Source organism: Lissotriton vulgaris, chromosome 2_2 (genome assembly GCF_964263255.1).
Source record: "Lissotriton vulgaris chromosome 2_2, aLisVul1.2, whole genome shotgun sequence".
NCBI lineage: Eukaryota > Metazoa > Chordata > Amphibia > Caudata > Salamandridae > Lissotriton > Lissotriton vulgaris.
In genome coordinates, this window is record NC_141688.1 from 309,085,733 (window position 1) to 309,100,002 (window position 14,270).

Genomic DNA, 14,270 nt, shown 5'->3' on the forward strand with positions numbered 1-14,270 from the left:
GATGGGGACGCAGTCCAATTCCAGTTTAAAAATGATTACCACCCCCCTCCTTTACCGATAGAACAGTCTTTCATAAGGATTTATACCCTTGAGGGATGGCCGTTGCTAATGTGCAATTGGAGGACTCATTGAGCCAAGTCTCCGTTGAAAACATCAGGTTTGGTTTAAAGTCCTTGGCCCTTCCCTCTCCACTCACTGCTCTTCCACCTCGCTTGGCCTTTCCCTCTCCACTCACTGCTCTTCCATCTTGATTGGCTGCTGCTCCTCCATCGCAGTACGCTCTTCTACCTCGCTTTGCTTTTCCCTCTCCACTGGCTGATCTCTACCTCTGACTCTACTTTCCTCCGTTCATCTTTCCCACTGGTTGAGACTGCCAAGGTCTGCTTCCTTTTCCTCATGCCCAACATTCACAAGCGCCATGTTCATTGCTGTGCCGCTATCTTGTTGACGCGCGCCTCGCCTGCACGCAGCACTCACCGGCATACATGAAATCCCTGTGCAGATTGGGCTGGAGATCGGTCCAGAGCTGTTGAATGTGGGGGTGATCGGTGCGCAGCAGCAGCTGCTCCAGAACCTGGCATCTCTGGGGGAAAAGCACAGGAGTAAGACTAGTGGTGGAAACACTATTAATACTACTTCCCCTATAATAATAGAAATCATCATCATAATAATAACAAGAAACAGAAGAAGTATACCTCCTGACTGCTCCCATTCCCTGCTCCACCTGTACCCCCTCTACTAACTCTGTGGGCCTGATTCACAGAAATAAGTTAAGCCAAAATCCTAAACTTACTACCATTTCGGTATTCACAGAAGTTAGGACTCCTAACTTTAGGACTGAACTCCTAAATGCCTTCTGTAAATACCGAAAGTCTTAAAGTTAGGATTATTCTCAGTTTAGGAGTAGTAAAGTTAGGATTCCTAAAATGAGAAAAATCCTAACTTTAAGACTTTCTGTATTCACAGAAGGCATTTAGGAGTCCTAAAGTTAGCAGTCCTAACTTTACTACTCCCAAACTGAGAAAAATCCTAACTTTAAGACTTTCGGTATTCACAGAAGGCATTTAGGAGTCCTAAAGTTAGGACTCCTAACTTCTGTGAATACCGAAATGAGTAAGTGTATTCTGTGAATACCAAAATGGTAGTAAGTTTAGGATTTTGTCTTAAGTTAGTTCTGTGCATCGGGCCCATGATCTTCAGACAGAAGATCAAATCCTTCACTGATGCCTACACACCAGGTCCACATTTCACCTTTCTCCTCCCCCATTGGCCATCAGCTCCCATCTTGACTTCCTGGGAACGAGTAGTCGTCCAGTGGAGCCGGGCGGAAGGCATGCTGTTATACCAGGAAGAGCAGGTCGGCCTTAAGTTTTTTATTGCACAGGCCTGGGATATGTTACTGGAGACGTTAGCTATATGTGAAGACTGCAATTGTACTCGTATTCAGTCTAAGCGACCTGTAATGTGTTTGTACTTTCCTAAAAACCTCTCCCATATTGAATGAATAAACTCTCACCCCTAACACCTCTACCTTCTTCTCCACTGCTATCACAATCCTTCATAAGCTCCCCAGTCCTGCTGGTGCCATAAGAGCATTTCACTGGCCACTGCCTTGCAACCAAGGGAATTACAGCTGACCATACTCTGGAGATTTCAATATCTGGATGGATTCACCAGATACCTGCTCCCTCCGGCCACAGCCCAGAAGCTTTTTTCTTCTGTTTATGCCTGTGCCCCTCTTGAAGGAGCCTGCCTAGATCTTCTTTACTGTACAGACATTCCCACCTCATTCACCGAGACTGTCCACCGCACCTGGTCCAACCACAGCTTTACCCAATGAACACCAAACCCTCTGATTGCAGCCTAAAGTCATACAGGCAAAGCCAGCCACAACTCCAAATTCAGGCACTCCTTTGAGGATTTAAATCCCCCAATCTCTTTCTTTGTCCACAACATCCCACCCTACAACTTCTCTCCTCAGTGTCCCATGATGATGTTAATCTCAGGTATGTATATAGATGGCTCCCTCCATTCTAGTTTCTAACACACCTCCAGGCCCTCTTTGTTCACTATAAAACCCCAAGATGGACCAATCCCGTTAACAAGAACCCACCTGATCAGCCTCACTCCCTCGACAACTAACTGCAGCTCTGAAAGATTATATTCCACTACTTGAAGAGAAAGTCGGTGCCTTCTTGTCCAACATATAAAGCAATTTAAAGAAACCAATATATCCCTTCCAGGCTATGACATCACTCCTCCACTGACCACATCCTTCCTCTTCATCCCTTCCTTACAACAATATGGCTATGAATTGTCTTCTTGTAAATGGTTGATGTCTTGACCAACTTTCAGTCCCCTTCTCTACTCATGGCCCCACTCTTTGTATGAGCACACTGTACGTAACACAATATTGGTGCTCATAGCCAAAGAATGACCTATCATCCCCGCACTGCTCAATACACACATCGACAACTCCTCTTGGCCCATGACCGTTTCCTTCATAAAGCAACAATCCCTCTTTATAAGAAGCCACCACAGAAAAACAATACCCTGGTTAAAAAAATCATTGTTACCAGCCTCTCCCGCAACTCTGCAATCCTTGAAAACTGGCAGTGACTCAACTCCAAGATTAGAGTTCCAAGACATCCTGGAGCAATGTTTGTCAGGCTTTCCCTCTAAACACAGTACCGAGGTTGCGGCTATCTGCAGATGGGATACCGGCTCTGTTTATTCCAATGGTCGAAGTTTGACTATACCTATCGTGCCTGATGTTGGCCACCATTAAAACTCTTCCTCAATGCAACTTCCAGTCTACCACTTGCTGCTCAACACATCTTAGCATCGTCGAAGCCTTAGATGGCACCACCAGCCTCATAACTGTCTTGAGCCCACAGCAGATCACTCAAAGCCGTATCCCTGGATATAAAGACAGCCCAGGTTTCCAAGAATGACAACCAAATTTGCATCTGCCTACAGACTCCAGGTGTATGCTCCTGCTTTGACCTCACACTCCGATTACTCCCCAATGCCTCTACAATTTGTTCTGAGGTTTGTTACTGATTTTACCCCTTCCTACAAGTACAAGCACTTAGCAAACCTTCAAAGAAGTAGGACGTCAGCACTTCTCACGCCTCAAAGCATCTTTATCTCATGGACCTTCGAAAACCTGGATCTGCACTTTGTAACAACATTAATCAAACACTACTCAGCAGCCTCCTCCAAAGCAATTGTTAACTACTTTCCAGTTGCAATGTTCAGTTACCTCCTACACACAATACTTTAGGGGGCATAGTTTACCTTTCCTTACTCCACCTGCAACAGTTTGAAACATGAACATAGTCCTCACAAGGCTAATGGGCCCACCCTTTGAACCAATGCACCAGTGTCAACTACAATTTCTCTCATGGAAGGTTGTTTTTCTTTTTTGCAATCACTTCCTTGAGGAGAGTTGGTGAACTCCAGGCACTAACTACACAAGTCAAAGTCATAGTGGTTCTTCGGACCAATCTCAAATTTCTTCCTAAAGTGGTTTCTGCTTTTCACATCAATCAATTAGTTGAGTTACCCATATTCTTTCCTCAACCCGATTCTGTAGCAGAATGGGCTCTACACAAACTAGATGATACAAGAGCTCTACTATATTATGTAGAAAAAACAAAATATTTTCGTAAGACAAAACAGCTCTCTGTTGCTTTTTCGCCACTACACAAAGACAAGCCCATATCTAACTCAGGCATTGCAAGATGGATAGTGAAATGTATCCAAACATGTTACATGAAAGCGAAAAGAACCTTGACAATAACCCCTAGAGTGCATTCCACCCACAAAATAGGGGCTGATATGGCCTTCTTAGGGAATATTCCTTTAGCAGACATCTGTAAGGCAGCAACACGTTCTACACAACACACATTCACCAAATACTATTGTGTAGATGTGTTAGCGAGGCAACAAGCTAATGTAGTCCAGGCAGTACTTAAAACACTTTTTCAAACAAATGCAACATCTACAGGTTATCCACGGCTTTGGGAGAATACTGCTTTTTAGTCTATGCAAAGCATGTGATCTACAGCTCACATGCCTCATACGGAAAATGTTACTTACCCAGTAAGCATCTGTTCTTGGCATGTAGATCTAAAGATTTACATGCGCCCACCCGCCTCTCCGGGTACCTATACCTGCTGCAGTTTTCGTACTTTACATACATACGCATGGACATCTCTATTCTACCCTTACTAACTCCATTCTCACCTTCTACTGGAAAACAATCTATCAGTGGAGACGATGCTCATGCGCGCTATCACCGAAAGGAGGAGTCACCTTACCCTGTGACTGGTAAGACTTCTTCGAAGAAAAACAACCTGCAAACATCTGGACCCAGCACTAGTATGCGGACGCGCGCAGCTTGTTATACGAGTTGAGTGGTGAATGCTTTTGCTGATTAGCTATTTCAAACGCTGTGCTTGCTGTTTATTTTAAATATTTTATCTTGCACTACTTCCTGAATTCACCTCTCCTTGCCTGACCCGCACTGCTCCCCGGTCCACCACAGGTTTTCCCGCTGTGTGGAGGGAGTACCGGCAACCTTATTTAAAATGTTTTATCTTGCACTACTTCCTGCATTCACCTCTCCTCGCCTGACCCGCACTGCTCCACGGTCTACCACGGGTTTTCCTGCTTGTGTGGAGGGAGTAATTTTTACTTAGATGACCCCTCTGATCACATTGCGAATGTGCTGATAGTCAATCTCTATGCACTGCAGCTCTCCCAGAGAGTATTTACATATACTCATATTAAAGGCCACCTTTTACATCCAGTGTTTAGCAATTGTAACAAGCTCACTGTAGGAACTCCCGTACCACTTCCCTAGTCGGATCATTTCCTGATCCCCTTAACCTGGGAAATCTCTGCCCCCCTGTTCCCTCTAATATAACCTCCACTCTGGAACAAAAATGGTCCAAACTCGCTATCGATCTCTGGAAATCAGTTTTGGAAGTAACCACACCAGCCAGGGACTCAACCCTCAATGTAGCCATTGACAATGTTAATCACTGGATCGATAGCTCCCTGGAGGTAGTACTTCCTAAGAGATCTACTCTTAAAAAATCCAAGCTGAAATGTTCTCCCTGGTTTTACCCTAAGCTAAGAGAATTTTCAGCAAAAAACTCAAATATCTATCTGTCCTTTCCGGTTATCATGGCAAAATGTGGCATTCTGGTTGCTCCGGATTATCACCAGCTGTTGGGGAGCCAGTTTGAGGGAGCCATATTCGTGGACAAAGCGTTGCCCATGGGGTGTTCAATCTCCTGCGCGTTGTTTGAGGGCTTCAGTACCTTCTTGCAATGGGCTTTTTCCTGGCACACAGGCAATGAGACGGTGACGCACTACCTGGATGACTTCTTCGTGGTGGTACGGCCTGGTTCGGCGGACTGCCAGCAGCAGCTGGACGGTTTTACGGAACTCATGGGCTACCTGGGTGTGCCCCTGACGCCAGAGAAGACACAGGGTCCCAGCACGGTGCTGTCATTTCTGGGAATAGAGCTCGACTCCGTGGCTGTGTAAGTACGCCTGCCAGAGGACAAAAAGGTGCACATGCTGTCATTGGTGGATAACATGGTGAGGAAACAGAAGGTGACGGTTCGGGAGGTACAGGTTCTTCTGGGGCATTTGAACTTCGCGTGCCGCGACGTGCGGGCGGGTCGTACATTTTTCAGACGGCTGGGACTAATGCTGCCACATCATCACCTGCGAATGTCGGCAGGGACGAAGGAGGACCTGCGCATGTGGCGGGCCTTCTTGGAGCACTTCAAAGGTGTATCCATGGTGCCCCCTAGGACTGGGACTGGGACGTGACCATCTCATCTGATGCGGTGGGGTGGGCGGTTTCGGTCTGTACTGGCGGGGGATGTGGTGCGCAGAAGAATGGCCGCCACATTGGCAGGGCGGGGGGGACGGAGCATTGCGTTCTTAGAACTTTTCCCGCTGGTGGTGGCGGTGACAGTATGGGCGCGAGAGCTGGCATACAAACCGATGATCTTCACAGTGGACAACATGTCGGTGGTGCAGTCGGCTCAAGTTGATGAGGGTGCTTGTACTGCGATGTTTGGAACATGACATTTTGTTTCAAGCCCGACATGTGCCAGGGGTGGACAATGACATTGCAGATGCTTTGTCTCGTTCACAGTGGCAGAGGTTTCATGGGCTAGCCACGGAGGCGGACGAACGCAAGACGCCGGTGCCATTGGGGCTGTGGTCAGTAGGAGAGACCAGGCCGTACAACTGGTAAGAGCGTCGGTGGCCGTTTCTACCTGGAGAGCGTATGAGCAGGCATGACGGGAATTTTTGGAACGTGGGGCAGTGCGGCAGGACGATCGCTGGCTGAGGAGCGAACGGGTGGTGCAGTTTATGCTGCAGATGATGGACAAGGGAATGTCGAAAGCGACAATTGACGGCAAGTTGTCGGCCGTCGCTTTCATGGGAAAGTTGTGGTGGGGTTACACGCCGTCAGCGGGGGAATTGGGAGCGCGTGTATTGGGAGGTTGGGTGTGGGAGAGGGGTGCCAGGGTTAGTCAGCGCCGGCCGAACACGGCGGGTATGCTTGTAGGCTTGATACAGATCTTGCCGACGATTTGCAGCAACCGGAGGAGACCATTCTGTTTTCCACACTCATGTCGTGGATGTATTTTGGGGCTTTTCGAGTTACGGAACTGGTGGTGCTCAAAGGGAGGCCGGGGGTACATTGGGGGGGAGGTGGAACTGAGGTCTCGGGAAGTGGCGGTGCTGTTACGGCGTTCCAAGACCGACCAAAGGGGAGCGGGGAAGTGGGTTGTTATGGACCCGGTGGAGACAGGTGCGGTATGCCCAGCAAGGTGGGGGTGGTTTCTGGCGTCCGGAAGGAGGGTGGAGACAGGGGAAGTTTTTTGCCGGGTTGACAAAGGCAGGGTGACGGCGACTCAGCTGCTATGGGTCCTGCGGCACGTCCTACGCGCCATGGGTGAGGACCGAAGGGTTTTTGAGACAAAGTCTTTCCGTATAGGGGCGGCGACGGATGCAGCAAGAAAGGGTTGGGGTAGGGAGGAGCTCATGTGCTTGGGTTGTTGGAAGTCGGACTGCTACAAGACGTACATCAGGTTGAGGGGGGTAGGAATGGAGGAACAAGCTTGATTTTCATTTTCCTCTATCTTACATGTGTTTCTTTCCAGGTGCGGTGGCGGGGCCAGACGAAGCTGTCCTGTCGATCCTCATTATGGGACACTCATTTGCGAAGCGGGAGGAACGTGCCAAGTGGGATAAGAACCGGAGTCTAAATCTGGAATTGGACCCTAGGCTGTTTGCATGTCATTGGCCAGGAAAAGGGGGCATGAGGTGGCATGAGTTGTTGCCAGGGCTGAATAAGGTGGTCAGGAGGGGATTTTGTCCGGATGTGTTAGTCATTCACCTGGGAGAGAACGATTTAGTTCAGTGCAAGGGCCTACTTTTGGTGAAGCAGATGAAGAGGGATTTGTTGGAGATACAGCGCCAGTGGTCAGGCTGCCATATCATATGGTCGGAGTTTATACCCAGGCGGATTTGGAGAGGAGCGGAGGGGCCGGCGGCCATAGACAGGGCGCTTAGGAGGATCAATAGGGATATGAGGATTTTCGGCAAGAGGGAAGGTTTTGGTAGGATGGAACATCCAGAACTGCCTTATGGGCCAGTGTACTTTTTTAGAGAGGACGGGGACCACCTCTCTCGGTTATGGGATGGAAGCGTACATTGTGCAATTGAAGGAGGCTCTGGACATAGTCATAGGGGTATGCAGATATCCGAAGAGACAGAATGCCTAGGGGGGGTCGAAAGCCGTCAGGACGACTTTCGAGTGGCGTTTTTTCCTAACAACTGGGGGATTTTATGAGGTGTGGTTTACAGTTGGGGTAAATAAAAGACGTAATCTTGGTAGGTAGGAAAGTTGGGAACAGCAAGTTTGTGTTTATAATTGTTGCAGGGGGGAACCATGTTTGGGGATAGGAGGTGGGGGGTATGTTAGGGAGACTATATTTAGCAAGGTTTATTTTTGTACGGCGCAGGCCAAGGGAAGTTATTTGTAAGGTGCACCTGTTTCCAATAAAGCAGCCTTTTTTCAAACCAACAAGCTGGTCTGTGCTGCCCCCCCTTGCGGGCCCAATAGGGCTTTGGGAGGAGCGGCTGACCAGCGGGAGGCCTGCTCCTCCCGGGGGGTTTTGGGCCATGGGGCAGCCAGCACCTCAGTTGGGCTGGTTGGGCTTTGTGGGCTCCCTTTGGGCTGTTTGGGCTCTGGTTGTGTTGGCTTTGGGTTGGGGGCATTTATAACCGGCCATTTTGGGGAACTGCCCACCATTTTGGTGGTAGTGACCCAACAGCCGCTGGCGGGGTGTCCTGGGGGTTTCTTGCTTTTCCCTCCCACCCGCCTTTTTTGGGGTCGTTTTCTTCCCTTTCTTGGGTTCTTTCCTGGTCCTTGGAGTTTCGCAAGTCTGTGGCATAGTGAGGTGGCCTTGTTGGGAGCAGGTGCGTCGGGGTGCATTGTATGGGGATTTTGTCGCTGGAGCAGGTGCTAGTGAGTTTGTACAGGCTTTTGGGGTGGCGTTTCTTCCTAAGTACTGGGAGATTTTATGAGGTGTGTTTACAGTTGGGGTAAATACAAAAAGTTATCTAGTTAGGTAGGAAGGAAAGTTGGGAACTGCAAGTTTGTGTTTATAATTGTTGCAGGGGGGAACCATGTTTAGAGGAGGGGGTGGGGGGGTGTTAGGAAGACTATATTTAGCGAGGTTTAGTTTTGTACGGCGCAGGCCAAGGGAAGTTATTCGTAAGGTGCACCTGTTTCCAATAAAGCGGACTTTTTCACACCAACAAGCAGGTCTGTGGTCTGTGCTGCCCCCCCCTTGCGGGCCCAAGATACTGTTCCGACTCTAAGGGAAACAAAGTTGTCATGTTTATGCGGTTGTCAGAAACTAATCCCTTCTTGTTCATTCGAGAAGTTTCTAGTGACCTCTGAGTTAGCTGGCACGCACAAGTAATTAAGTTTAATGTACTCGATAGAGACATACTGACCTCAGTCCTATGTCAAATCTATAGTGTATATTATTCCAGTGCGCAGAGCCTATCAGGGGTATAGGAACTACACTACACCTTCCGTTTCCAAAGAGAAGCTACATTAAACTTAAAACGTAAAAACATCTTGGAAACTCTGCCAGTAAGTACCAGGGCTATTAATCAGGTCAAAAGACCCCGTATGCCAGGCATTGGAGAACATGTCACACACAACTTTTATGCGCCTTTCCTATCAGTTATAAATAACACAGTAAGGAAGTACCATGGTATAGCCAAGGGAGGGGGTACAAAAGATGTCAAATTAGCCAAGCACATTGACAAACAGGGAAATATAAAAAACTGTGGAAAAGGGACATTGAGTCAAACAAAACGACAAAGTACAGAAAGAGAAAATAAGGAGGAGAATAAAATGAGGTAGAAAACAGAGAAGGAAGGAAGAAAAGAGTAAGAAAGAAATGATAGGAAGGATGAGGGATAGAAAAATAAATAACAAGCATTTGCAATGCAATAGGTCTCGCATTTACTAGAGTTTGAGCTATTGACATTGCAAATGATAATGCTTTTTATTTTTGTTTTCGTTTTTAAACATAAATAAAAGGCATAGTCATATACAATACCAATAGCTTAAAGTCGGGTAAATGCGAGACCTATTGCATTGCAAATTCTTGTCTCAGTAAAGGTCAGAGGGTGAACGATCTTGTGGGATAGATAGTTCTTCTGTCTGAGATCGGAGCCAGATGTGTTCATCAGGCAGGGCTGTTCCAGCTGAACTCGAGCCCGAGAGAATTGGAAATGCACAGAGATTAACGCTGCTCTTTGAGGGCTTATCTCATAAGATCTTTGCAACCTAAGGGGGCCTCTCCGTAAGTAAGCCAGGAGCGCTTAAGATCTCCGCGGCGGAGGAGGATAGGGAGCCGAGTGTATAAGATCAGCCTCTGTGTGACATGAGAAAGAGTTTCTATTGTTGTATCTGTACAGTAGAGGAATGCGTACATGTGCTGTCAGATCCGTGTGAGCAGAGGGACAGCACTGCTGTCAAAAGCCTGACTCAAGTCTCAACATCTATGTACACTGAGGGACAGCTCAGCTGTCCCACTTGTGAATGTGTAAGACCGCTAAACATGTATTAAAAGCAACACAATGGCAACAAAAAACAAGCATTAACGTTAAATCTGCAGAATGCAATTTGATGATAGTATATGTAAATAAAACACAAATAATTGTGTTTAATACAATTTCCAGAAAGTTTATCTGCCACTGATATGAAAGTGTTCTTGAATAGGTGAAGTGCTATAAATACTTAGGAACCAAAGGTGATGAAAACTACATTGGTTATACTAGCATTGGAAGGAGAGGGGAAAAAGTAGTACAGCTGTAGCAAGAACCTTGAATAACTCAAGTTGCAGTGTGGTGACTATACTGCAATGCCCTAAAAGAAAGCTCATAAAATGAAGGGTGCCACTCAGTAGTTTGAGAAGGAAACAATGTTGCTCCTACATAAAATATTATTTTAGGCTTTACTGCAAGCATGTATCACGAACATAAAAAGGAAACAAGAAGCCTGGATCGAGAGGAGAGCAACGAGGGAGGGACGAGAGACTTTCAGAGAGAGGGGGAGGGACGAGAGGCCTGGAGGAAGAGAGAGGAGCAGAGAAGGGACTTGAGGCCTAGAGGAGGAAGAGAGCAGCATGAGAGGACAAGAAACCTGGAGAGAGAGTGGAGCAGCGAGGGTGGAACGAGAAGCCTGAAAGGAGAGGGGGCAATGAGGGAGGGACAAGGTGCCTGGAAGGAGAGAGGAGAAGTGGGGTAAGAGAGGGCTACCGAGCAAGCGTTTGTGAAAGATAAAGCGCGCTGTGATGAATTGGTCATTGAGCTGAGACAGGAAAATGCTCATTAAAAGTGACGGCAAAGGGCGCCAAAGGATTAAAAATAACAAGCAGTGATGGAGGGTGGGGCGCAGGATAATTTCTCTAAAGAAGATTTAAGGGCTACAGACCTGAAAATGAACCGCAGCATTTTTACTGCATGTTTACGATCGGTGCACACAAGGCAATGTGGAAATCTACCACCAAATCCGTTCTAGTTTATGCTATTGTTTCTTTAGCTGGTGCCACGTCCTCTCCGATGCAGAGAAGGCGGTGAGAACGTATTGGGCCTGCAGTGCGACTGCCTTAATAAATCCCAGTGCTCTACATTACGAGGTGGTGGTGGGGGTAGGGGACTGCACGGGGATGTTAAGTGGCAGGTTGGGGCAATAAGAACGATTAACAAGACGTCAGCGTTTAGTTGCGTCGGCCGCGAAATGGATCCAAAAAACCAAGCTGGAGGCAGCTCGGGCGCAGCACGTCTTCCGGAGACGTGCGCGTTCACAGAGCACAATCGGCTCGGGCACAGGCCAGTAGCCGCTCGTGCACAGCTCTGTACTCCCTTGGCTGTGAGCACGGTGACTGTAATACTCGCTGCGGCAGCGCTTCGCGCTGCTTCGCGCTGCCGCAGCGAGCCCTAACAAGCATTAAAAATGCAATAGGTCTCGCCTTTTATTAAGTTAAAGCCATTTGCTGTGCTATACAATACCGTTCGCTAAGCAAATGGGTTTAACTTAATTAAAGGTGAGAGCTATTGCATTTTCAATGCTTGTTTAGTTTGTCCTTCACAAGGGGGAAAGGTAATACAGTCCCTACTATTGCAAAAGTGAACTTTTTCAATGGGTGGAAAAAGTGTGTCCAGAGAAAGAAACACATAAAAAAAATTATGTTGGTTTTCCTAGGAATGTGAAAATTCCTTGCTGCGGACTTGCGGTGTGGCTTTTTGTTTCTGTGAAACATACATTTCCATCAGCATTTAAAACCAATTTAGGCACACAGCTCAAGAAAATGTATTGCGAATTAGCAAAGATTAGTGAATTCCACAGAACCTTTGTGATCCGGGTCCGGCACCTTGAAATAACCAACATCCCTCGAGAAGCGAGGCCCCCTTCCTCCAGAGGCTTGGGTGGCCAAGCCTGTGCGGTTGGGCGTCATGTTGAGAACACCTGCTGATCTCACAGTCCGTTCCTAGAAACCCCCGGCAGTGGGAGGGCCAGAACCTTGTCTCAGACACTCTGTTCCTCAGCAGAGACCTGACCTACTCTGGTCTTGTCTTCTGGCACAGGTGAGATCAGCACACTCCGTGCTGACCCATAGGACCCTCGGCCACGATGCCCCCCGCTCGGAGGGCGTAGCCCCCTTATTAGCAAAGGTTAGAGCACGAGGAGAGCTGACCGTGCTGCTCCCTTTTGCATTGCCTTCCCTTCAAGGAAAGGGCCCGGCTGCGCCCGTGCGCCGTCTGTTTGGCATCAAAAGAGGTGTTTTTCCAACTGTACATCTTCAGGCATTACCTAAAACATAACATGCATTGTAAAGCGCTCATTCACCCCCAAAGAGGCATCTTGGTGCCGAATAACAGATATGTATTGTTACCCATTTCAGTGGTACTCATTTTATCGACCTCAGAAGGATGAGCGGCTGAGTGGACCCGCACACACAGCATAATCGAGCACTCAATTTGTGAAGCACGCATTCACCACGAAAGAGATTGTTGGTGCCGTTATCTGGTGTTTATCAGTACCTTGTTAATGGTGCACTTTGCATCGATCCTTGAAGGATGAATGACTGGCCGAGCCCCCCCAAGGATTTAAACCTTTTATTACATGGTTAAACAGAGACGCCTCCGATGGGTTCAGGAGTCCACCGAACTACCAGAAATGCCCACTCGCAGACAACCCTTGCCTGTCAAGAGGCCCCTCAATTACAAACAGTGCTTGAAATAGAAAAATAGAAGTGCATGTATTCTGTACCAGAGTGCCTGCTTGTTTCCGAGAGGTGCCGGTGCTCTCCAATTAAAAGTATTACATTTCTCTTGAAGTACCGATTTCTCCCTCACAAAATAAGAAAAAGTTCCAGTACTCCGTACCGGCCCAATTAAAGCACTGATTTACAAACATCGAGCGTGCCCACATTAAGTCACAGACACCCTGACTTGTCACTTCACGCGCCTGCTGCTAGAAATGGCGCGACAGCCAGGGGGCGTCAAACCGCTTTCGTGCACTATCCTGCATGATTCCCAGTGCACAGCGATATATTTCAAACTTTGATCACAGTGTTCGAGGTTCCCGGCTCCCAGCCGATCTCAAGTCTTGCATTCAAACTTCGGATTTTTCTTTGAGCATGTTTAATTTATGCAGTTATCAATTTAACCATTGCCTACTGAAGAAGGCACCCTCTCCGAAATGCACCGGGTGTGTAATTTAAATCACCTAATTGCCTTCAACAATAATGGAATTCAATAATTGGTGGAAACTGATAAATCCACGTACTTGCGTTTACCTCATTGTCTAGAAGAAGGTCAAAAGGAATGCCAGCCTAGAACACTGCCTTGGGTCAACGTTTGAAAATAGTCATTGGTGTTCCATGGGATTCAAATTGTCAGAAAAGCCACAATCCGAAAGCGGGAGGGGCGGGAGCTGCCCGAGCATGCGCGCTCCAAGCCCCGGCACCAAAGAGGAGTGCGGCATCTGAAGTCCCGGGTCCCAGGACGGGGCCCGGGTGAAGACCAGCGCTGCGGAGGGAGATTGAGGTTCGAGACTGACCCCCTGGCTGACGACAGAGACACGGAACACGCTAAAAGAGCCCGGTGAGTTTGGGGGGGGGGGGGCGTGCGTCTGTCTGTGTGTGTGTGTTGTGTTTGCCTGCGTGTGTGCCTGCCTGTGCCTGCCTGTGTGCCTGCCTGTGCCTGCGAGTGTGCCTGCCTGTGGCTGCTTGTGTGCCTGCCTGTGCCTGCGTGTGCATGTGTTGTGAACAGCCGGCCGGGATCGGAGCGCGTGACCTGATCCGATTCCGGCCGGCTGCGTGCTCGTGACAGTCTGTTGTCTCTGCCTAGTCCTTGACAGGGAAAATGACTGAAATGATTGCAATAGATCGCTTTGCGACAGCAGGGGCTTTCGCCCCTGCAATCGCAGGCGCGACCTAAAAAGGAGAGAGAACAAAATGGAGTAAGAGAAAATGGAAAACAGGAAAAAAGTGAGAGGAAATAATGGAGACACGAAAAGACAAGACGAGAAAAACATATGGAGAAAGAGAAGAACAAGAAGGGAAGTTCGAAAGAAGAAAATAGAATGAGAAAGAAAAAATGGAGAGCAAAAGAAAGAAGAAATAAAATGGAAAATA

At 47.9% G+C, this 14,270-nt stretch overlaps 1 protein-coding gene across 3 annotated transcripts in view; it reads right to left on the reverse strand.

Annotated features, from left to right (window-relative positions):
- Positions 1-14,270, reverse strand: part of LOC147729362 (uncharacterized) — a 347,110-nt gene that overhangs the window by 286,798 nt on the left and 46,042 nt on the right. For 2 of the 3 annotated variants that reach the window (XM_086959632.1, XM_086959631.1), the window contains exon 3: positions 478-583. In XM_086959632.1, the coding sequence (XP_086815758.1) occupies positions 478-583 (106 nt within the window). Of the gene's footprint in view, positions 1-477; positions 584-11,062; positions 11,412-14,270 lie in introns of those variants that run through there. The other variant, XM_086959634.1, reaches the window with a different exon arrangement.